The sequence below is a fragment of the Pseudophryne corroboree genome, chromosome 4 (assembly GCF_028390025.1).
Source record: "Pseudophryne corroboree isolate aPseCor3 chromosome 4, aPseCor3.hap2, whole genome shotgun sequence".
NCBI classification, from domain to species: domain Eukaryota; kingdom Metazoa; phylum Chordata; class Amphibia; order Anura; family Myobatrachidae; genus Pseudophryne; species Pseudophryne corroboree.
Window position 1 is genome coordinate 831861749 of NC_086447.1, and position 24740 is coordinate 831886488.

A 24740-nucleotide genomic window follows, 5' to 3' on the forward strand; every position below is an offset into this window, starting at 1 on the left:
GAGCTTCCAGTCCTATTTGAGTCCTACCTTAAAAACAACAGGGTGCATTTATAATTTTTGAGAAAATGTGCGCTCTGCCAAACACAGCAACTGAGATTAGTAATTACTAGCATTGGGGGTCTATCAATCCCTGAATTTGGTTTAGTCAGTACTACAAAATGTATTAATCTGCAAGTACATCACTAGGTAGCTATAAAAGCTCTTTGAGATTTGACCTTTAGATGTTTAATTGCAGGCATATATGATCTCTAATATATGTAAGAAGTAAATTTTATCATGTGAGCACAGATTTGTTGCAGTATGTTATTTGGTGTTATGATTAATTAATAAACAGATTACAGTTTAGTCTCTCCTCCCCTTCAGAATAAACAGGCGCCAGTTTACGGTTTGCCACTTACAGGTGGATTTACTATACAGCAGTTTTCAATGTCGCCAGTCTTTGGAGACTTTGACCCATAGTTTTAAAACGGCAATAAGAATAAATGCTGAATAAGCCTGGTTTAGCATTTATTCCTACTGTAGGTTTAAAAGTATCGCTATATTATGCTCTCTCACAATGGGGCATATGTAATAGGGTCCAGGTTTGCTGGAGGTGTGGGTTGCCAGCCAATCGCGGAAGTTTTTTTTGTTTTTTAAAGCGGCAATCATTTACAAGGTATGGTTTTGCCTTTTATATGATTGCCGCTTTTAAAAAAAAGCTCAGAGATCAGCCGCCATCATGCACTTTGGAAAACTCGGACTATATTACATATTTGCCCCATTGTATCTACTGTTCTTTAAGTTTGCGGTTAGTAGTTTTTTTAAGTAATTGCTACAAACATTATTGCCTCTTAGGGGTATATATAATATGCCACAGTTTGCCAAAGCCCAGCTGATCAACAGCTTTTTTATAACACACCCCATGTAATAGAGGGGTCTATTTACTAAGGCTTGGACGGAGGTAAAGTAACAGCCAATCAGCTCCTAACTGGCATGTCAGACTGGGTTTGAAAAATGACAGATAGGAACAGATTGGCTGGTATTTCATCTCCGCCCACTTTATCTCCAGAAAAGGCTTAGTAAATAGACCCCTAAATCTGTTTGCGCACCACTCATACCTAAATGCATTCCCATAAAATCATATCCCTTTAAATAGAAAGAAAAGTCTTAAATTGGCTTCACCCAATCATGGACTACTGATCTACCTTAGTTTAATGTATCAGGCATATTAGGCTCCGCACAACTTACCCATAATAAATTTAAGAGAAATTGTGAGGTAAATTTCAAACATCTCACATATTAAAGCATTAGTCACTCATTAACAGTAACTTGCATTTTTAATTGGTGGGCCTTTACATTTTATAAAGGTTCTTTATTCATCTAAAATATATACCACCAAAAAAACAAAAACCATGTCACTTTTATTAATATAAAAAAAGGAAACAAAAATAAGTTAAAATAATAAAATTCAATAATGCTTGGAATTTAAAAAAAAAAAAAGTTTTTGGGGGGCGTGGGGAAAAATAAGAATTTACTCACCGGTAATTCTATTTCTCGTAGTCCGTAGTGGATGCTGGGAACTCCGTAAGGACCATGGGGAATAGACGGGCTCCGCAGGAGACTGGGCACTCTAAAGAAAAGATTAGGTACTATCTGGTGTGCACTGGCTCCTCCCTCTATGCCCCTCCTCCAGACCTCAGTTAGGGAAACTGTGCCCGGAAGAGCTGACATTACAAGGAAAGGAAATTTTGAATCCAGGGTAAGACTCATACCAGCCACACCAATCACACCGTACAACTTGTGATAACCTTACCCAGTTAACAGTATGAACAACAACTGAGCCTCACTCAACGGATGGCTCATAACAATAACCCTTAGTTAAGCAATAACTATATACACGTATTGCAGAAAGTCCGCACTTGGGACGGGCGCCCAGCATCCACTACGGACTACGAGAAATAGAATTACCGGTGAGTAAATTCTTATTTTCTCTGACGTCCTAGTGGATGCTGGGAACTCCGTAAGGACCATGGGGATTATACCAAAGCTCCCAAACGGGCGGGAGAGTGCGGATGACTCTGCAGCACCGAATGAGCAAACACAAGGTCCTCCTCAGCCAGGGTATCAAACTTGTAGAACTTTGCAAATGTGTTTGAACCCGACCAAGTAGCCGCTCGGCAAAGCTGTAAAGCCGAGACCCCTCGGGCAGCCGCCCAAGAAGAGCCCACCTTCCTTGTGGAATGGGCTTTTACTGATTTTGGATGCGGCAATCCAGCCGCAGAATGAGCCTGCTGAATCGTGCTACAGATCCAGCGAGCAATAGATTGCTTTGAAGCAGGAGCACCCAGCTTGTTGGGGGCATGCAAGATAAACAGCGAGTCAGTCTTCCTGACTCCAGCCGTTCTGGAAACATATATTTTCAAAGCCCTGACTGCGTCCAGCAACTTGGAGTCCTCCAAGTCCCGAGTAGCCGCAGGCACCACAATAGGTTGGTTCAAATGAAACGAGGACACCACCTTTGGGAGAAATTGGGGACGAGTCCTCAATTCTGCCCTGTCCATATGGAAGAAGATCAGATATGGGCTTTTACATGACAAAGCCGCCAATTCCGACACACGCCTAGCCGACGCTAAGGCCAACAGCATGACCACTTTCCACGTGAGATACTTTAGTTCCACGGTCTTAAGTGGCTCAAACCAGTGGGATTTCAGGAAATCCAACACAACGTTAAGATCCCAGGGTGCCACTGGTGGCACAAAAGGGGGCTGAATATGCAGCACTCCCTTAACAAATGTCTGAACCTCAGGCAGTGAAGCCAGTTCTTTTTGAAAGAAAATGGATAGGGCCGAAATCTGGACCTTTATGGACCCCAATTTTAGGCCCATAGTCACCCCTGACTGTAGGAAGTGCAGGAAACGACCCAGTTGGAATTCCTCTGTAGGGGCCTTCCTGGCCTCATACCAAGCAACATATTTTCGCCATATACGGTGATAATGCTTTGCCGTCACGTCTTTCCTAGCCTTTATCAGAGTAGGAATAACTTCATCCGGAATGCCTTTTTCCGCTAGGATCCGGCGTTCAACCGCCATGCCGTCAAACGCAGCCGCGGTAAGTCTTGGAACAGACAGGGCCCTTGTTGCAGCAGGTCCTGTGAGAGGCAGAGGCCATGGATCCTCTGTGTGCATTTCTTGCAGTTCCGGGTACCAAGTCCTTCTTGGCCAGTCCGGAACAATGAGTATTGTTCTTATTCCTCTCTTTCTTACTATTCTCAGTACTTTTGGTATGAGAGGAAGAGGAGGAAACACATATACCGACTGGTGTACACCCACGGTGTCACTAGGGCGTCCACAGCTATCGCCTGAGGGTCCCTTGACCTGGCGCAATATCTTTTTAGCTTTTTGTTGAGGCGGGACGCCATCATGTCCACCTGTGGCAGTTCCCATCGGTTTGCAATCAGTTGGAAGACTTCTTGATGAAGTCCCCACTCTCCCGGGTGGAGGTCGTGTCTGCTGAGGAAGTCTGCTTCCCAGTTGTCCACTTCCGGAATGAACACTGCTGACAGTGCTTGCACGTGATTATCCGCCCATCGAAGAATCTTTGTGGCTTCCGCCATTGCCATCCTGCTTCTTGTGCCGCCCTGGCGGTTTACATGGGCGACCGCCGTGATGTTGTCTGACTGAATCAGCACTGGCCGGTTTTGAAGCAGGGGCTCTGCTTGACTCAGGGCGTTGTAAATGGCCCTTAATTCCAGTATATTTATGTGTAGAGAAGTCTCCAGACTTGACCACAGCCCTTGGAAGTTTCTTCCCTGAGTGACTGCCCCCCATCCTCGGAGGCTTGCATCCGTGGACACCAGGACCCAGTCCTGTATGCCGAACCTGCGGCCCTCGAGAAGGTGAGCACTCTGCAGCCACCACAGAAGAGACACCCTGGCCCTTGGGGACAGGGTGATCAGCCGATGCATCTGAAGATGTGACCCGGACCACTTGTCCAACAGATCCCACTGAAAGATCCTCGCATGGAACCTGCCGAAGGGAATGGCTTCGTATGAAGCCACCATCTTTCCCAGGACTCGCGTGCAGTGATGCACCGATACCTGTTTTGGTTTCAGGAGGTCCCTGACCAGAGATGCTAATTCCTGGGCCTTCTCCACCGGGAGAAACACCTTCTTCTGTTCTGTGTCCAGAATCATGCCCAGGAAAAGCAGACGCGTCGTAGGAATCAGCTGCGACTTTGGAACATTCAAAATCCAGCCGTGCTGTTGCAACACTTCCTGAGAGAGTGCTACGCTGATCAACAACTGCTCCCTGGACCTCGCCTTTATGAGGAGATCGTCCAAGTACGGGATAATTATAACTCCCTTCTGCCGAAGGAGTATCATCATTTCGGCCATTACCTTGGTAAAATATTCTCGGTGCCGTGGACAGGCCAAACGGCAACGTCTGGAACTGGTAATGACAGTCCTGTACCACAAATCTGAGGTACTCCTGGTGAGGTGGGTAAATGGGGACATGCAAGTAAGCATCTTTGATGTCCAGCGACACCATAAAATCCCCCTCTTCCAGGCTTGCAATAACCGCTCTGAGCGATTCCATTTTGAACTTGAATTTCTTTATATAAGTGTTCAAGGACTTTAAATTCAGAATGGGTCTCACCGAACCGTCCGGTTTCGGTACCACAAACATTGTGGAATAGTAACCCCTTCCCTGTTGAAGGAGGGGGACACTGACAATCACTTGCTGGAGGTACAGCTTGTGAATTGCCGCCAGCACTACCTCCCTTTCCATGGGGGAAGCTGGCAAGGCTGATTTGAGGTAACGGCGGGGGGGAGTCGCTTCGAACTCCATCTTGTATCCCTGAGATACAATTTGTATAGCCCAGAGATCCACCTGTGAGCGAACCCACTGGCTGCTGAAGTTTCGGAGACGCGCCCCCACCGCACCTGGCTCCGCCTGTGGAGCCCCAACGTCATGCGGTGGATTTAGTGGAAGCAGGGGAGGACTTTTGTTCCTGGGAACAGGCTGCATGGTGCAGCTTCTTACCTCTACCCCTGCCTCTGGCAAGAAAGGATGCACCCCTGACCCTCTTTCCTTTTTGGGAACGAAAGGACTGCATTTGATAATACGGTGCTTTCTTAGGCTGTGAGGAAACCTGAGGCAAGAAAGTGGACTTTCCAGCTGTCGCTGTAGACACGAGGTCCGACAGACCGTCCCCAAACAATTCCTCACCCTTATAAGGCAAAACCTCCATGTGTTTTTTATAATCAGCATCTCCTGTCTATTGCCGAGTCCATAAGACCCTCCTGGCAGAAATGGACATAGCATTAATTCTAGAGCCCAGCAGGCAAACGTCCCTCTGAGCATCTCGCATATATAAGACGACGTCTTTGATATGGCCCAGGGTTAGCAAAACAGTATCTCTGTCGAGGGAATCTATGTCGTCTAACAGAGTATCTGTCCACGCTGCTACAGCACTACACATCCAGGCTGAAGCAATAGCAGGTCTCAGTAGAGTACCAGAGTGTGTATACACTGACTTCAGGATAGCCTCCTGCTTTCTATCCGCAGGCTCCTTTAGGGCGGCCGTATCCTGAGACGGCAGGGCCACCTTTTTAGATAAGCGTGTCAGCGCCTTGTCCACCCTAGGGGACGTAACCTGTCCGTTGGCGGGAAAGGGTACGCCATTAGTAACCTCTTAGAAATCACTAATTTCTTATCAGGGGAACTCCACGCTTCTTCACACAATTCATTTAATTCATCAGATGGGGGAAAAGTCACTGGCTGCTTTTTCTCCCCAAACATATAAACCCTCTTGGTATTAACCGGGTTACTCTCAGAAATGTGTAATACATCTTTCATTGCAATAATCATGTATCGGATGGCCTTGGTCATTTTATACTGTAAATGTGCCTCATCATCATCGACACTGGAGTCGGACTCCGTGTCGACATCTGTGTCAACCATCTGAGATAGAGGGCGTTTATGAGCCCCTGACTGTTTCGGAGTCGCCTGGGCAGGTGCGGGCTGAGACCCCGGCTGTCCCAAGGCTGCAGCGTCATCAAACCTTTTATGTAAGGAGTTTACATTGTCATTTAAGACCTTCCACATATCCATCCAATCAGGTGTCGGCCCCGACGGGGGCGATACCACACTTATCTGCCCTTGCTCCGCCTCCACGTAACCTTCCTCATCAAACATGTCAACACAGCCGTACCGACACACCGCACACACACAGGGAATGCTCAGACTGAGGACAGGACCCCACAAAGTCCTTTGGGGAGACAGAGAGAGAGTATGCCAGCACACACCACAGCGCTATATAACACAGGGATTTTCACTGCTAATAAGTGATTTACCCAATAGTTGCTTTTTTTTTGTATTCTTTGCGCCTAAATTTATGTGCCCCCCCCTCTCTTTTTAACCCGTCTTGTACCTGGATACTGCAGGGGAGAGCCTGGGGAGCTGCTTCCAGCGGAGCTGTGAAGAAAAAATGGCGCTGGTGTGCTGAGGAGGAAGGCCCCGCCCCCTCAGTGGCGGGCTTCTGTCCCGCTTTCAGTGTAAAAAAATGGCGGGGGTTTTTACATATATACAGTGCTAGACTGTATATATGTATTTTTATGCCAAAGGTACTTCAATTGCAGCCCAGGGCGCCCCCCCCCCCCCCCCCAGCGCCCTGCACCCTACAGTGACCGGAGTGTGTAAGTGTGCTGGGAGCAATGGCACACAGCTGCGGTGCTGTGCGCTACCTTAATGAAGACAGGAGTCTTCAGCCGCCGATTTCGTCGTCTTCCAGCTTCTGTTCTTCTGGCTCTGCAAGGGGGACGGCGGCGCGGCTCCGGGAACGGACGATCGAGGACAGGTGCCTGTGTTCGAACCCTCTGGAGCTAATGGTGCCCAGTAGCCTAAGAAGCACAAGCTAGCTGCAAGCAGGTAGGTTTGCTTCTCTCCCCTTAGTCCCACGTAGCAGTGAGTCTGTTGCCAGCAGAAGCTCACTGAAAATAAAAAACCTAATACATACTTTCTTTACTAGTAAGCTCAGGAGAGCCCACTAGGAGCACCCAGCTCTGGCCGGGCACAGATTCTAACTGAGGTCTGGAGGAGGGGCATAGAGGGAGGAGCCAGTGCACACCAGAGATAGTACCTAATCTTTTCTTTAGAGTGCCCAGTCTCCTGCGGAGCCCGTCTATTCCCCATGGTCCTTACGGAGTTCCCAGCATCCACTAGGACGTCATAGAAAGCAGTGTTACCTTCTACATATACAGTTTTGGCTGGATAACACTTTAAAATACCAGATCACCCATACAATACACTGCACTACGTACAGGCGTTAACAATAAGGTGACATCAGTACAACTACTAAAATTAAACGTTGTTTAGAGATTACTATTGGCCTGGTGCAAATACATATACAAGCATTACCTGCACATACTGTATCATGAATAAGGAATAGAAATTAGTAAAAAAGATAAAACTTCCAAAGCATAGGCACGCAAATTGAAAATAGTCAAATGTGATCTATGCAACTAAACATAGTGATATGCTTCATAAAAGTATTTAAATTAGTGAATAATCTATAAAGTGCAATAACATATAGTGAGTCCCCATGTTATTGTCGGTATGTGTAGTATTTATCAAACCAGCCCTTTAATACTCTACATGTAAACCTAGCAAAACATAAGGATATTATAGATTTACCATTGGTCAGTAATGAGATTATTGCTACTTAGAGGTTTACTTCCAGGGGCTAAATACACAGCTTAGTGCTGGTCACACGTTCAATATTGCAATACAACTGTGCTGCATTGAAAATTGACATCACATACTATCAGATGAGGTCACCGGACAATCTTATTTTCCATTGTGCTGGAAATAGAAATTTTATAGAATTTGACTGTTATAGGTTTGACCAATCATTATGCAGCGTGAGCCCAAATGACTAATCAGTGGATCTCAGACTCGGTCCTCAGGACCTCACACGGTTCATGTTTTCCATGTCACCCAGCAGCTGCACTGTGTATCACCAACTGTCACATTTCAAAAATCTACAGGTGACCTGCAAAACATGGACCGTGTGGGGTCCTGAGGACCGAGTTTGAGAACCTGTGGACTAATTTATATCTTACAGTCTGTTGACAGTTAATAGTAAAGGTGTGCAGTGTTCTGAAAAGCATTGACAAACCATTGAACCAACTATTGTGGTGTAATGGCAGACAGGGCCAACATCTGGGATGCTAGAACGCTTTCCACATCATCTGTAAGGCATCCTATGGGACATGCATGGTTTCCACTATGAATTGCACAGACACCTGCATCACTGCATACAATATGCTTATTTGTGTGCAATGGGGGGGTACGTATACCAGAGGGTAGAAGACAAATTATACTTCTATAATAATGTTATCTCATGTGAACAGCTTTGTATTAACCCCCTCTGATGCAAACACAACACAAGCTGTATTCAACTAGTACTGTAGTTGCACAAGAACTGGTTTGAGAGTTAACATAATGCCAGACGATTATGGTTTATGGAATGGAATCCAACAGTGAACCTGCAAATCCAAATTATACAAGCTGAAGCTTACAGCAGTATATTTTTTTTACATAGCTTTGTTAAAAATAAAAAGATTTTAAAAACAACTAATTGGGAATAAATAATACATTTAGAAATGCTGCATGGAGAATAGACTATAAACATTCTGAGCACTGAGTATTTTAATAGGCTTACTACATTTATTTTGGAAAATTCAAAAGAACAGTCAACAGTGCTATTATAATTGTGGAACAAAGCATCAATTAAACTGCAGTAGTAATAGATAGTACTGGCGTCTTGAATGACTAGGAAACCAAACACAGGTCATAACAAAGTAAATAAAAATGTATTTTATGATTACCGTTGTCTGTAGGAGTCATAGGTCATAAGACAGCGGTTTAGATTTTTACAGCTTGCGAAAAATAAAAGGTCATTGGTTTAACAGAAATAAAAACATTTTTGGACAAATATCCTCGTAAGTTCTCAGGTTGTTTATAACCTGCTGGTCTCAAGGTACAACAGATTATTACTGCTGTCAAAAATAAAAAGGTTTAGTTGTCACAGATTAAACTGCATCCACATAGAAAAAGGAGGAGATTCCAAACATTAACTAAAGACAGTGCAGAAATCAACTTAAATGTAACAACACTGTACTTACCATATGAAGAACCAAACATTGTAAAATGAAATGTGCAGCCTATAGCTATCTAGAATAGAATATTGGGGGACTGGAGGGTGGAGTTGAGCATTTGTAGCGGTACATTTAAATAGGGTTTTTCATGGGATCGTCAGATTCATTTTCTCAAGGCTTGATAATTTTGTGACAGCATTTCAGTCTGTAAATATTTGAATGTACATAGTGTTCTCTATTTATGGGATAAAGATAGAAATATACATCTGTTATAAACTCTAACTTGTTAACGCAAAACATAAGATACACTGGTACAATGCAGTTATCAAAATACTTTCTCATTTGTAATAAGCAGAGTTCAGTTTAATGAAGGTTTTAGAAACCATTTTAGAAAGTGCCTTTAATTTACACTGTACAACTAATCTATACCAAACGTAACAGCTAAAGTGTACTAGATATAAGAAAGTGTTGTCACAGGTACTTTAAATATAGATATAAATCACATTCTGTATATTCCCATACTCAAAATTGCACAAAATGTCTATTAGACTATAGAAAGTACATTGCGTTAGGCGTAGAAAATAAGTTCTGGTATCTGTCCACCTTGCACCCCGGTTCCATTTGTGCTGTCTGAGGAACACTGAAACTGTACAGTTACTTTCCCACACTGCACCTCAGTCATTCCCTCCTGTCCAAAGTAACTCAATTCATTGCCGTCCAGGACCACGCTGGCTGTGTAGAACGTGTCTGGCTCAATTTGCACGGGATACTCGAACCAAACAGGGAAAGTATTGCTGGATCCATCTGAAAAATATTTGCTTAGATTCTGTCCCAATATCACTCCTTGTCGTTTCAGTTCAATTTTTGCACTGTATTCTGCTGACCCGCAGCTGGAGCCATAGAGACCAAAGCCTGCGATAAATACTCGTTTATCCACGGAAAACTGGATGCTGTCACAGCGGCCTCTGTAACGCCATTGGTTGCTGCGGTAGGCACAGGATTGAAATCGATGACACCTCTGAGGGACTAAGCCCTTTCGAGGATTGCTTACAAACTCTAGGTCTGGTTTCTTAGCAGCTGTATACCAAAGAAAGATATCATTTGTTTCATTGAGAGTCAACACTCCGGACTGCGCAGCACCGTTGGCAAAATCGTCAAGCGCCATGGTAGGGATGCGAATTAAGTAGAGAGCTTTGCCCAAAACTTTCCTCTTATTCTCTATGGTAGGCGTTAAGTCCTGACGTTGACATTCTACTTCAGCCCAGCAGAGAGCCGACTCAAACACAACTATTTCTTTGGCATTTAAAGTCTCTCTTTTAAGGATACTTTCAAGTGTTTGAAAGTCAATGTCACAAAAACCTTCACTTTTCAAAGCAAGTTCTGCCTGTGCATCAATCACTTCCCAGCACCTCTGGGTCAGATCAGGTTCTTCAAACAAGCAGCTTTGAGAGAGGAGAACACAAGCATTTTTTGCACTGAGACTGGTCTCTAGGAAGTTAACACATGCTCTGGCTAGATGGGGGACAATATATTTCTTTGCAGCATACAGAGTTGCCAGAACAGTATCAGCAGCCAAGTCAATTTCATCACAATACAAATACCTATACAATGAGTGGGGAGAAGAAAAAAAGAAAAAAAAAAAGTTAACATAGAGCTTCTGGATTGATGTTTTGCAGATAAAGATACACCCTTATCTGCACTTATATACACCCTGCTATGCAATAAAAAGGAGTTTATTTATTTATTTTTAAACTCACCTTCCACCCTCATAGACCTCTGGCGGCTGTAGCTAACCAAGCAAGAGAGTTTCTTTCTCCTGGGGGTTTATTTACTAAGGGTCGATTTTAATCTATTTCAAATAGATGAAGAATGATCTAAATTGATGTTTGGTTCCAAGGGCTGAAACACACATTTACTAACAGAGGATTGTTTATATTCATCTCTATAAGTCAGTAAATGTGTGTTAGTCTGGGAAGTACTATATCGATTTGAAATAGATAGAAATCGACCTTTAGTAAACATATCCCCTGCTCTGGAATTTTTTCCCATTGGTAATTCTGCTAGGAATTTTTATCCTGGCAGAAGACAGATGTTCAACTACTCATCAAATCTGATTACCTGAGAGAGGTAAACCCTGAATACAGTCCAAACACAGTCACGAAAAGCAATTGCTACCTCTTTGCACATAATCAGAAAAAACACAGCAACACAGTGACTACGCCTACGGATATATTTACTTGTACAGAATGAGTGCCGATGACAACAGATGGACAGTAAGCTGTGAAACGCTGGTTTTGCACTCTGATAACAAGGAAATACGTATTACTGTTGGGAAAACCTCCACCGTACTTTCTTTGCCTTTTCATAGATAGCACATTTCCACCTTTGCTATTAGTCTGTGCTTTTATACAATTATTACACCCAGCTTACGTCTTAGAGTGCACGGTGTTGCAGAAAGTGTTGCTAAGTAACACAATAAATATCTGATGAGAAGGATCTTACACATACATTCTGAACTTTACCGTTATCAGAATAAGAGAATGAACTCCGTACTAGACATGACACAGGAAGCTTTGACATGCCCCGCTTTCAGCTACTTTCACACTTGAAGTGAGAACTGATTTGTGCTGTAGAAGTCTCACACTTTGAACCATATCTCATCCCCCGGCTTCCTCTTCACATGCTCTGTGCTCTTGGATCTAGTTTCATGCCCCATTTCACTGTACTTATACATAGAGAGCTGCAATCTGCATACTGCATCATTAGAGATAAGCAACACATATTATTCTGCTGACCTAAAATAACATGAACAATATTTTGGAATAAATACAGGCTAAGAAGCAGAGACATTACATGGGAATGGGAACGGTCATGTCAAGTTATATTTTATGGTGATCTAAATTATTGTATCTTCTTGCGTTGTTATTATTATTATTGTGATCAAGGATGGATTCAATGGACTCTGTATTGTTTATTTATCCAGGCAGTATACGAAAGAGGTAAAGACAAAATGGCAGTTCCGACACGGAACTACTAGATTATTGTAATGTTTGGCTCATTTTGTGCACGATCAATTATTAAAACATTTTTATGCATCTTTAATTTTTCCAGGAAACTGTTTCATTATGAGCTCAAACAACTCCACTGTTAAATGACCTTTTCTACCTGTGAATGCCTGAAAAGCGCAATAAAAACAGCACGAATGGACTGGCCTTTCCCAGCGCTGCATTCAAAAACATTAATGGCGCGTTACAATGCACTGTGTTGTTTAAAGGGCAACACATGAAAAGGGTGTTAAAAAAATGATAACTAGCTAATATATATTATATATAGCTCTATCTATTTCTAAGTCTCTCTCTAAATATATATATATATATATATATCTATATCGCTTTCTCTTTATATATCTCTCTCTCATAATATATATACACATACATACATACATACACACACACACACACACACTCATACACCTCCTCTATAGAGAGTTATTTTTCATGCATTTTTATCTATTTTCCTAACACGTGAGAACAGGATCTCAACGTTTAAATGATGACTTTAATAATCCGCAGAGTACAGGAAGCCTTCCAAAAACAATAATCGGCTATTGGCAGCAACCATGTTAAAAATGATGCAGGCTATTTTCTGTTAATTAAAGCTGTAGTTCCTATTGACAGGCACATTACGGTAAGACAGGAATATTGCTTACTTCAGCATGGCAAGGAAAGCAGCAGGTTCAACATCTGGTATACGAATTTCATCTTTGTCCTCTGCCAGCTCCCCATAAAACATTGCATGGAACACCGAACTCCCCACAGCTAAAACATACTGCCAACGAGAACCACAAAAGGCAAGTTAAACATGGCAATGGCGTTCATAAATAATAAATATTTTCTAATTACACTTCATAGCATTCAACACCAAGATTAAGAAACAGGTGGCTTAAAAGGAAAAACCAAATATCTAAACTGGCACTACAAATAATTTACACAAAAATGTAACATTGGTATATATAAAAAACAAACAAATAAAGAATATTCCTTACTTTATGTCCGGGCAAGAGCTGGGTCCCACCTGGTGGTCCGACCACAAAATGCACATCTGCCATCAATTCATTGTTGAACACCACTGAATTTCTATGGGGGGAAATGCTTTTAAATATCACACTTTCCAACATAATAAAGCACTGATTTACACATTAGTAGAGTAGCTGCCCTACAGCCTCTTACAGCTAGTCCATTTGCTATATTTGACATCAACTTTAGTAAAATAAACAGCAGAGCCCGTCTTACCTTTCTCGGATGGTCCCATAGAGTCCTTGCCAGTTTGGGGATGGGATAGTGTTATTGTTATTGAGATTCTGCTGGTGGTATTGCTGCACGGAGTTGGAGTTGCTGTTAGCTGGCTTCTTACTGGGAAATATCTCAGCAGCCATCTTCTTCTTCTTTTTGGTTTTTAAGGTGATTATCTCATAACAAACTGGTGGCAACTTGCTGCTGCTGCTGCTACTGGAACTTGCCTTTTTGGGGCCTTTATTGGACCGGTTCTTGACAGTTTCTGGAAGCATCAAAAAAAAAGTGAGACATTTCATGTTCTTTCCTTTGGCATCTACCATCAGTATTTTAGTTCATGGAGCCGAACAGCTTATTAATAACAAAACAGCACAAAAACCCAAAAGTGTTCTAAAAAGAAAGCTAAAATGCATCTACAGAACAGAGAGGCAAGAGGGCCTTTCCGGTTTGCAGAATTTAAAAAAAAAAAAAAAAAAAAAAAAAAACCGACTTCAAGTTTGATCCAGCACTTGATGTGATAAATATATTCCAAACATGTCTCCTATTTTGTTTGCCTCTAAATCCTTGAGATGTAGCGCAGCTGGGCCACCTATTGTGCAACCTCGAGAAGGAGAGAGCATATAACTGTCTGCATTACTTATTGTAAATCAGGTTAACAAGATTGGATTCTGCTTAAAGCAGAGATAGTCCGTTCGCTGACTCGAGTCTTGTGCTGAATGGATCTGAAAAGAGTAGAGATTGCAGCTTTGCAGATGGTGTCAGGCAGTCAATAGCTTTAAGCCAATAGCTGAAGCCACAGATAACGATTGGACCGAGCATAGCAGCAAGTGTTTGGAATATACATCGTCTTTCCGTTAAAGGACAAATGATCTACTATAGGTGTTTATTTAAAACACAAGCTGTTATGTAAAATGCATATGCAGCACAAGCTAAACGAACCGTCAGTGAAGATTGGGCTCTAATTATGATATATAAAAAGGAAGTGCGTCTCTCTAGCCAATAATATATTAAATACCTGTATATTTGATTGTAGCAGTATATGCATGTCACGTCAAAAGCTTTGCCTTAGCAAAATTGCATTACAAAAATAATATGCTGATTGAATGTAATAGAAGGAAAACAGATTTGTTTCAGTAGTGAAACGCACTGTTCCATAAACTGGAGATGAGGTCAGTGCATTTGATTTCATCCATTCGGTTTCCAACCAACATAATCGCCTCTGACAGGAGTTCCAAATTACTTAGCTGTGCTAATTAGGCCAGTGGCTATGGCAGACATTCAGGCTTTCGCACAGGGTTAAATACAAGAACTGTGGGTTTCTACAACCAAGATACAAAACAGAAAAACAGTGGTTTACTTTACTTTATGATGCATTTGATTAGGAGGTAGTGTAAGCGTAAAACTGAAGTCCGATCACCACGATTAACCATTTTATTTATTTTTAAAATTGTTTTTTCCCCCCCATACAACAGTGCTATACTGATGTTATGCTCGCTTTCTCTCCTCTACAATCAGTCTCAGTGGGGCACTGACAAACTGAATCATGTGCCTTTATGTTAACCATTTCATCCATTCATTCTGATCTACTGTTTCCTCTGGTGCCAAAGCCATTTACATAGTGTTAACGTAATAAAGGTAGGATCATGTTATCATGACAATGCACACCAAGGGTCTCACTTTACATTAGGGGTAAATCTGCCGGAAGGTGTAACAGCACCATATTACACTACGGGAGGGGGAGGGGACATGATTTAGAATGTACAGATAAACAGTTGGGATGGGGTGTATCCTAGCTCAACTTTAAATCAATTACAAAATAAATCTCCCTGCCCAGTTATATTTAAAAGCAGCCACTATTTTCCAGGCATGTAATGTATAGGGGGAGAATTCAATTAAGGATTAAAATATTCAACTGAAGCCCCCCCCCCCCCTTTTTTTTTTTTTTACTGAAAATTGACCTTTTTGGGGGCAAAAACACATAGGATCCAGGTTATGTTCCCACAATCACAAAACCAGGTCACTTTTGTGGATTTTTTTCAGGACCTCAGGGGGTCCCGATGTCAGGTCTAATTGGATAGCCCCCGATGGATCAATTAGTCGCGGTAAATTACTGCGGCTAATTGAATTCCTCCCATATTCTTTCACTGGATTTGCTTCTCTCTCTAAATGAGCTTATAAATATTTTCAGCAATCTTCAATAACATAGCATTTGGTTAGATGCTTAATAGCTGAAACTGCTGCAAGTCTTTTTTTTTTTTTTTTTATATATAAAGAGCTTTATCCATATTATGAGGTGAACGCAAGGTGCCATTAGACCCCCACACAATATCACTCCCTAAGATCTTAGAGGTAAGAATCATGGCTTATTAGTACTCACACCTCAGAGATGGCAGCAAACATACAGTGCTGTACTAACCAAAATGGTGCATAGCACCGAGTTCTATCTGTCCCTTTATCTATATTTAATAAACCTGGGGAAAAATGGTTTGTTGCACAAAAAGTCCTTAAAATGGAAATGGTGTGAGAATAAAATGCTCCATTTTATCTGCTGCTGATGAGGGAACTCCTGAACAGAGATCACTCACTGTATTAGCGCAGGTCTGCCCTCTGCTGCACAATCCACTGGCCTTATAGATTAACCTTGGGGCCAGTTCTAACTGAGCAATCTGCCCTCTAATTCCTTTGCTTTCTCGTGTGTGGTGAATACTCTCAATAACCATGTTATAACTTGTTTTTATCTGCACGCCATTATCTAGAAGATTCGTTGTTATATACTACTATGCCTGAAGTTTCAAGAATATAGGGGCCTATTTATCAAGGCCTTCTGCACAGGCAGTCATGCAGAAACAACAGTTTCCACATGATTACTACTAAATGAAATAACATGGGTATTTATTAAGCCTATAGAGTTACAGTAATAATAAAATATAAATCAGACCACACTGTGATTGTGCTATTTATCAAGCTGTGAAAATTAAAAAGTATTTGGAGCTTGATTACTGTAGCTAGCTGGAAAAGATCTCCTGCAGTGAAGAGGAAGCCATGAAGATCCCAGCGCATTCTCCGGCTCCCACAGTACACATGCATCAGCTACGGTTGCGCATGTGCAGTAACCCAGCCAGGACTGGACTAGGCAGTGTAAAGTCACTCCGCTACCATTAGCAGCAGAAGAACAGGTTTAGGGCTTATCAGGAACAGCTGCCTATCAGACCAGCTGTCCCATCTAGGTGGCAATGAGAAATTACCTGTTTTGGAATCACAGCAATAAGGAACAGTAGGTTTCACAGCATTTAGCATTGTAAAAAAATAATAATCTTTATTTGAAAAGTGGTCTTCTTGCTAGGATGTTTAAGCTGGGCTCCGCGCCTTGCCCAATTTTAAAACTACTAAACGCATCCTGCCCTTATGCCGGTACCCCTCTGGAACAGTCTGCTGTCCCCATATTTGGGCCGCAGTATCCCGCAGGTCAGAAAATAAGATTTTACTTACCGATAAATCTATTTCTCGTAGTCCGTAGTGGATGCTGGGGACTCCGTCAGGACCATGGGGATTAGCGGCTCCGCAGGAGACAGGGCACAAAAATAAAGCTTTAGGATCAGGTGGTGTGCACTGGCTCCTCCCCCTATGACCCTCCTCCAAGCCTCAGTTAGGATACTGTGCCCGGACGAGCGTACACAATAAGGAAGGATTTTGAATCCCGGGTAAGACTCATACCAGCCACACCAATCACACCGTACAACCTGTGATCTGAACCCAGTTAACAGTATGACAACGTAGGAGCCTCTGAACAGACGGCTCACAACAATAACAACCCGATTTCTTTGTAACAATAACTATGTACAAGTATTGCAGACAATCCGCACTTGGGATGGGCGCCCAGCATCCACTACGGACTACGAGAAATAGATTTACCGGTAAGTAAAATCTTATTTTCTCTAACGTCCTAGTGGATGCTGGGGACTCCGTCAGGACCATGGGGATTATACCAAAGCTCCCAAACGGGCGGGAGAGTGCGGATGACTCTGCAGCACCGAATGAGAGAACTCCAGGTCCTCTTTAGCCAGGGTATCAAATTTGTAGAATTTTACAAACGTGTTCTCCCCCGACCACGTAGCTGCTCGGCAGAGTTGTAATGCCGAGACCCCTCGGGCAGCCGCCCAGGATGAGCCCACCTTCCTTGTGGAATGGGCCTTGACAGATTTAGGCTGTGGCAGGCCTGCCACAGAATGTGCAAGTTGAATTGTGCTACAAATCCAACGAGCAATCGTCTGCTTAGAAGCAGGAGCACCCAGCTTGTTGGGTGCATACAGTATAAACAGCGAGTCAGATTTTCTGACTCCAGCCGTCCTTGAAATATATATTTTCAATGCCCTGACAACGTCCAGCAACTTGGAATCCTCCAAATCGCTAGTAGCGTCAGGCACCACAATAGGCTGGTTCAGGTGAAACGCTGACACCACCTTAGGCAGAAAATGAGGACGCGTCCGCAGTTCTGCCCTGTCCGAATGGAAAATCAGATATGGGCTTTTATACGATAAAGCCGCCAATTCTGACACTCTCCTGGCTGAAGCCAGGGCCAGTAGCATGGTTACTTTCCATGTAAGATATTTCAAATCCGCCGATTTTGAGTGGCTCAAACCAATGGGATTTGAGAAAATCCAAAACTACATTAAGGTCCCACGGAGCCACTGGGGGCACAACCGGGGGCTGTATATGTAGTACTCCTTTTACAAAAGTCTGGACTTCAGGAACTGAAGCCAATTCTTTCTGGAAGAAAATCGACAGGGCCGAAATTAGAACCTTAATGGACCCCAACTTGAGGCCCCTAGACAATCCTGTTTGCAGGAAATGTAGGAATCGACCCAATTGAAATTCCTCCGTGGGGGCCTTCCTGGCCTCACACCACGCAACATATTTTCTCCAAATGCGGTGATAATGTTGTGCAGTCACCTCCTTCCTGGCTTTTACCAGTGTAGGAATGACCTCTTCCGGAATGCCTTTTTCCCTTAGAATTCGGCGTTCAACCGCCATGCCGTCAAACGCAGCCGCGGTAAGTCTTGGAATAGACACGGTCCCTGCTGAAGCAGGTCCCGTCTTAGAGGTAGAGGCCACGGATCTTCCGTGAGCATCTCCTGAAGTTCCGGGTACCAAGTTCTTCTTGGCCAATCCGGAGCCACGAGTATCGTTCTTACTCCCCTTTGCCGTATAATTCTCAGTACTTTTGGTATGAGAGGCAGAGGAGGAAACACATACACTGACTGGAACACCCACGGCGTTACCAGAGCGTCCACAGCTATTGCCTGAGGGTCTCTTGACCTGGCGCAATACCTGTCCAGTTTTTTGTTGAGGCGAGACGCCATCATGTCCACCTTTTGGTTTTTCCCAACGGTTCACAATCATGTGGAAGACTTCTGGATGAAGTCCCCACTCTCCCGGGTGTAGATCGTGTCTGCTGAGGAAGTCTGCTTCCCAGTTGTCCACTCCCGGAATGAACACTGCTGACAGTGCTATCACATGATCTTCCGCCCAGCGAAGAATCCTTGCAGCTTCTGCCATTGCTCTCCTGCTTCTTGTGCCGCCCTGTCTGTTTACGTGGGCGACTGCCGTGATGTTGTCCGACTGGATCAACACCGGCTGACCCTGAAGCAGGGGTTTTGCCAGGCTTAGAGCATTGTAAATCGCTCTTAGCTCCAGTATATTTATGTGAAGAGACATCTCCAGGTTTGACCATACTCCCTGGAAGTTTCTTCCCTGTGTGACCGCTCCCCAGCCTCTCAGACTGGCATCCGTGGTCACCAGGACCCAGTCCTGTATGCCGAATCTGCGGCCCTCTAACAGATGAGCACTCTGCAACCACCACAGAAGAGACACCCTTGTCCGTGGCGACAAGGTTATCCGCTGATGCATCTGCAGATGCGATCCGGACCATTTGTCCAGCAGATCCCACTGAAAAGTTCGTGCGTGGAATCTGCCGAATGGAATCGCTTCGTAAGAAGCCACCATCTTTCCCAGGACTCTTGTGCATTGATGCACAGACACTTTCCCTGGTTTTAGGAGGTTCCTGACAAGTTCAGATAACTCCTTGGCTTTCTCCTCCGGAAGAAACACCTTTTTCTGAACCGTGTCCAGAATCATTCCCAGGAACAGCAGACGTGTCGTCGGGGTCAATTGAGATTTTGGAAAATTCAGAATCCACCCGTGCTGTTGCAGCACTATTTGGGTTAGTGCTACTACGTCCCCCAGCTGTTCCCTGGACCTTGCCCTTATCAGGAGATCGTCCAAGTAAGGGATAATTAATACGCCTTTTCTTCGTAGAAGAAACATCATTTCGGCCATTACCTTGGTAAAGACCCGAGGTGCCGTGGACAATCCAAACGGCAGCGTCTGAAACTGATAATGACAGTTTTGCACCACGAACCTGAGGTACCCTTGATGTGAAGGGCAAATTGGGACATGCAGGTAAGCATCCTTGATGTCCAGGGACACCATAAAGTCCCCTTCTTCCAGATTCGCTATCACTGCTCTGAGTGACTCCATCTTGAACTTGAATTTTTGTATGTACAGGTTCAAAGATTTCAGATTTAGAATAGGTCTTACCGAGCCGTCCGGCTTCGGTACCACAAATAGTGTGGAATAATACCCCTTTCCCTGTTGTAGGAGGGGTACCTTGACTATCACCTGCTGAGAATACAGCTTGTGAATGGCTTCCAATACCGTCGCCCTGTCTGAGGGAGACGTTGGCAGAGCAGACTTTAGGAACCGGCGAGGGGGAGACTTCTCGAATTCCAACCTGTAACCCTGAGATATTATCTGCAGGATCCAGGGGTCCACCTGTGAGTGAGCCCACTGTGCGCTGAAATTCTTGAGTCGACCCCCCACCGCCCCTGAGTCCGCTTGTAAAGCCCCAACGTCATGCTGAGGGCTTTTCAGAAGCCGGGGGGGGCTACTGCTCCTGGGAAGAAGTTGCTTGGTGCACTCTCTTACCCTTTCCTTTGCCTCGGGGCAAATATGACTGTCCTTTCGCCCGCTTGTTCCTATAGGAACGAAAGGACTGCGGCTGAAAAGACGGTGTCTTTTTCTGTTGGGAGGGGACCTGAGGTAAAAAGGTGGATTTCCCGGCTGTTGCCGTGGCCACCAAGTCCGATAGACCGACCCCAAATAATTCCTCCCCCTTATACGGCAATACTTCCATATGCCGTTTGGAATCCGCATCACCTGACCATTGTCGCGTCCATAAACTTCTTCTGGCAGATATGGACATCGCACTTACTCTCGATGCCAGAGTGCAAATATCCCTCTGTGCATCTCGCATATATAGAAATGCATCCTTTAAATGCTCTATAGTTAGTAAAATACTGTCCCTATCCAGGGTATCACTATTTTCAGTCAGGGAATCCGACCAAACCACCCCAGCACTGCACATCCATGCAGAGGCGATGGCTGGTCGCAGTATAACACCAGTATGAGTGTATATACTTTTCAGGGTAGTTTCCAACCTCCTATCTGCTGGATCCTTGAGGGCGGCCGTTTCAGGAGACGGTAACGCCACATGTTTTGATAAGCGTGTGAGCGCCTTATCCACCCTAGGGGGTGTTTCCCAGCGCGCCCTAACCTCTGGCGGGAAAGGATATAATGCCAATAACTTCTTTGAAATTAGCAGTTTTCTATCGGGGTTAACCCACGCTTCATCACACACTTCATTCAATTCGTCTGATTCAGGAAAAACTACAGGTAGTTTTTTCAGACCCCACATAATACCCCTTTTTGTGGTACATGCAGTATCAGAGATATGTAAAGCCTCCTTCATTGCCGTGATCATATAACGTGTGGCCCTACTGGAAAATACGTTTGTTTCTTCACCGTCGACACTAGATTCGGTGTCCGTGTCTGGGTCTGTGTCGACCGACTGAGGTAAAGGGCGTTTTACAGCCCCTGACGGTGTCTGAGACGCCTGTACAGGTACTAACTGGTTTTCCGGCCGTCTCATGTCGTCAACTGATTTTTGTAATGTGCTGACATTATCACGTAATTCCATAAATAAAGCCATCCATTCCGGTGTCGACTCCCTAGGGGGTGACATCACCATTACCAGCAATTGCTCCGCCTCCACACCAACATCGTCCTCATACATGTCGACACACACGTACCGACACACAGCAGACACACAGGGAATGCTCTTATCGAAGACAGGACCCCACTAGCCCTTTGGGGAGACAGAGGGAGAGCTTGCCAAGTCACACCCAAGCGCTATAAATATATAGGAACAACCCTATAGAAGTGTTGTCTCCCTTATAGCAGCTTAATATATATCAAAAACGCCAAAAAAAGTGCCCCCCCCTCTCTTTTTTACCCTGTTTCTGTAGTGCAGTGCAGGGGAGAGTCCTGGGAGCCTTCCTCGCAGCGGAGCTGAGCAGGAAAATAAGAATTTACTTACCGATAATTCTATTTCTCGTAGTCCGTAGTGGATGCTGGGGACTCCGTCAGGACCATGGGGAATAGCGGCTCCGCAGGAGACAGGGCACAAAAGTAAAAGCTTTAGGATCAGGTGGTGTGCACTGGCTCCTCCCCCTATGACCCTCCTCCAAGCCTCAGTTAGGATACTGTGCCCGGACGAGCGTACACAATAAGGAAGGATTTTGAATCCCGGGTAAGACTCATACCAGCCACACCAATCACACTGTACAACCTGTGATCTGAACCCAGTTAACAGCATGATAACAGCGGAGCCTCTGAAAAGATGGCTCACAACAATAATAACCCGATTTTTGTAACAATAACTATGTACAAGTATTGCAGACAATCCGCACTTGGGATGGGCGCCCAGCATCCACTACGGACTACGAGAAATAGAATTATCGGTAAGTAAATTCTTATTTTCTCTGACGTCCTAAGTGGATGCTGGGGACTCCGTCAGGACCATGGGGATTATACCAAAGCTCCCAAACGGGCGGGAGAGTGCGGATGACTCTGCAGCACCGAGTGAGAGAACTCCAGGTCCTCCTCAGCCAGGGTGTGCCCCTGACCAAGTAGCAGCTCGGCAAAGTTGTAAAGCCGAGACCCCTCGGGCAGCCGCCCAAGATGAGCCCACCTTCCTTGTGGAATGGGCATTTACATATTTTGGCTGTGGCAGGCCTGCCACAGAATGTGCAAGCTGAATTGTACTACACATCCAACTAGCAATCGTCTGCTTAGAAGCAAGAGCACCCAGTTTGTTGGGTGCATACAGGATAACAGCAAGTCAGTTTTCCTGACTCCAGCCGTCCTGGAAACCTATATTTTCAGGGCCCTGACAACATCTAGCAACTTGGAGTCCTCCAAGTCCCTAGTAGCCGCAGGTACCACAATAAGCTGGTTCAGGTGAAACGCTGACACCACCTTAGGGAGAAACTGGGGACGAGTCCGCAGCTCTGCCCTGTCCGAATGGACAATCAGATATTGGCTTTTGTGAGACAAAGCCGCCAATTTTGACACTCGCCTGGCCGAGGCCAGGGCCAACATCATGGTCACTTTCCATGTGAGATATTTCAAATCCACAGATTTGAGCGGTTTAAACCAATGTGATTTGAGGAATCCCAGAACTACGTTGAGATCCCACAGTGCCACTGGAGGCACAAAAGGGGGTTGTATATGCAGTACTCCCTTGACAAACTTCTGGACTTCAGGAACTGAAGCCAATTCTTTCTGGAAGAAAATCGACAGGGCCGAAATTTGAACCTTAATGGACCCCAATTTGAGGCCCATAGACACTCCTGTTTTCAGGAAATGCAGGAATCGACCGAGTTGAAATTTCTTCGTGGGGCCTTCCTGGCCTCACACCACGCAACATATTTTCGCCACATGTGGTGATAATGTTGTGCGGTCACCTCCTTCCTGGCTTTGACCAGGGTAGGAATGACCTCTTCCGGAATGCCTTTTTCCCTTAGGATCCGGCGTTCAACCGCCATGCCGTCAAACGCAGCCGCGGTAAGTCTTGGAACAGACATGGTACTTGCTGAAGCAAGTCCCTTCTTAGCGGCAGAGGCCATGAGTCCTCTGTGAGCATCTCTTGAAGTTCCGGGTACCAAGTCCTTCTTGGCCAATCCGGAGCCACGAGTATAGTTCTTACTCCTCTACGTCTTATAATTCTCAGTACCTTAGGTATGAGAAGCAGAGGAGGGAACACATACACCGACTGGTACACCCACGGTGTTACCAGAACGTCCACAGCTATTGCCTGAGGGACTCTTGACCTGGCGCAATACCTGTCCAGTTTTTTGTTCAGGCGGGACGCCATCATGTCCACCTTTGGTCTTTCCCAACGGTTCACAATCATGTGGAAGACTTCCCGATGAAGTCCCCACTCTCCCGGGTGGAGGTCGTGCTGAGGAAGTCTGCTTCCCAGTTGTCCACTCCCGGAATGAACACTGCTGACAGTGCTATCACATGATTTTCCGCCCAGCGAAGAATCCTTGCAGTTTCTGCCATTGTCCTCCTGCTTCTTGTGCCGCCCTGTCTGTTTACGTGGGCGACTGCCGTGATGTTGTCCCACTGGATCAATACCGGCTGACCTTGAAGCAGAGGTCTTGCTAAGCTTAGAGCATTGTAAATTGCTCTTAGCTCCAGTATATTTATGTGGAGAGAAGTCTCCAGACTTGATCACACTCCCTGGAAATTTTTTCCTTGTGTGACTGCTCCCCAGCCTTTCAGGCTGGCATCCGTGGTCACCAGGACCCAGTCCTGAATGCCGAATCTGTGGCCCTTTAGTAGATGAGCACTCTGCAGCCACCACAGAAGAGACACCCTTGTCCTTGGAGACAGGGTTATTTCCAGCAGATCCCACTGAAAAGTTCTTGCGTGAAATCTGCCGAATGGAATCGCTTCGTAAGAAGCCACCATTTTTCCCAGGACCCTTGTGCAATGATGCACTGACACACTTCCTGGTTTTAGGAGGTTCCTGACTAGCTCGGATAACTCCCTGGCTTTCTCCTCCGGGAGAAACACCTTATTCTGGACTGTGTCCAGAATCATCCCTAGGAACAGCAGACGTGTCGTCGGAGACAGCTGCGATTTTGGAATATTTAGAATCCACCCGTGCTGTCGTAGAACTACTTGAGATAGTGCTACTCCGACCTCCAACTGTTCTCTGGACCTTGCCCTTATCAGGAGATCGTCCAAGTAAGGGATAATTAAGACGCCTTTTCTTTGAAGAAGAATCATCATTTCGGCCATTACCTTGGTAAAGACCCGGGGTGCCGTGGACAATCCAAACGGCAGCGTCTGAAACTGATAGTGACAGTTTTGTACCATGAACCTGAGGTACCCTTGGTGAG

General features: G+C 44.8%; 1 protein-coding gene across 2 annotated transcripts in view; it reads right to left on the reverse strand.

Annotated features, from left to right (window-relative positions):
* Window positions 1–8686: 8686 nt before the first annotated feature.
* BTBD3 (BTB domain containing 3) overlaps window positions 8687–24740 on the reverse strand; it is a 32182-nt gene continuing 16128 nt past the window's right edge. Inside the window, exons 2-5 of one of the 2 annotated variants that reach the window (XM_063918545.1) lie at window positions 13432–13696; window positions 13185–13275; window positions 12849–12967; window positions 8687–10740 (exon numbers count right to left, since the gene is read on the reverse strand). In XM_063918545.1, coding sequence (XP_063774615.1) covers window positions 9708–10740; window positions 12849–12967; window positions 13185–13275; window positions 13432–13574 — 1386 coding nt within the window. In that variant the 5' untranslated portion in view covers window positions 13575–13696 and the 3' untranslated portion in view covers window positions 8687–9707. Of the gene's footprint in view, window positions 10741–12848; window positions 12968–13184; window positions 13276–13431; window positions 14163–24740 lie in introns of those variants that run through there. The other variant, XM_063918544.1, reaches the window with a different exon arrangement.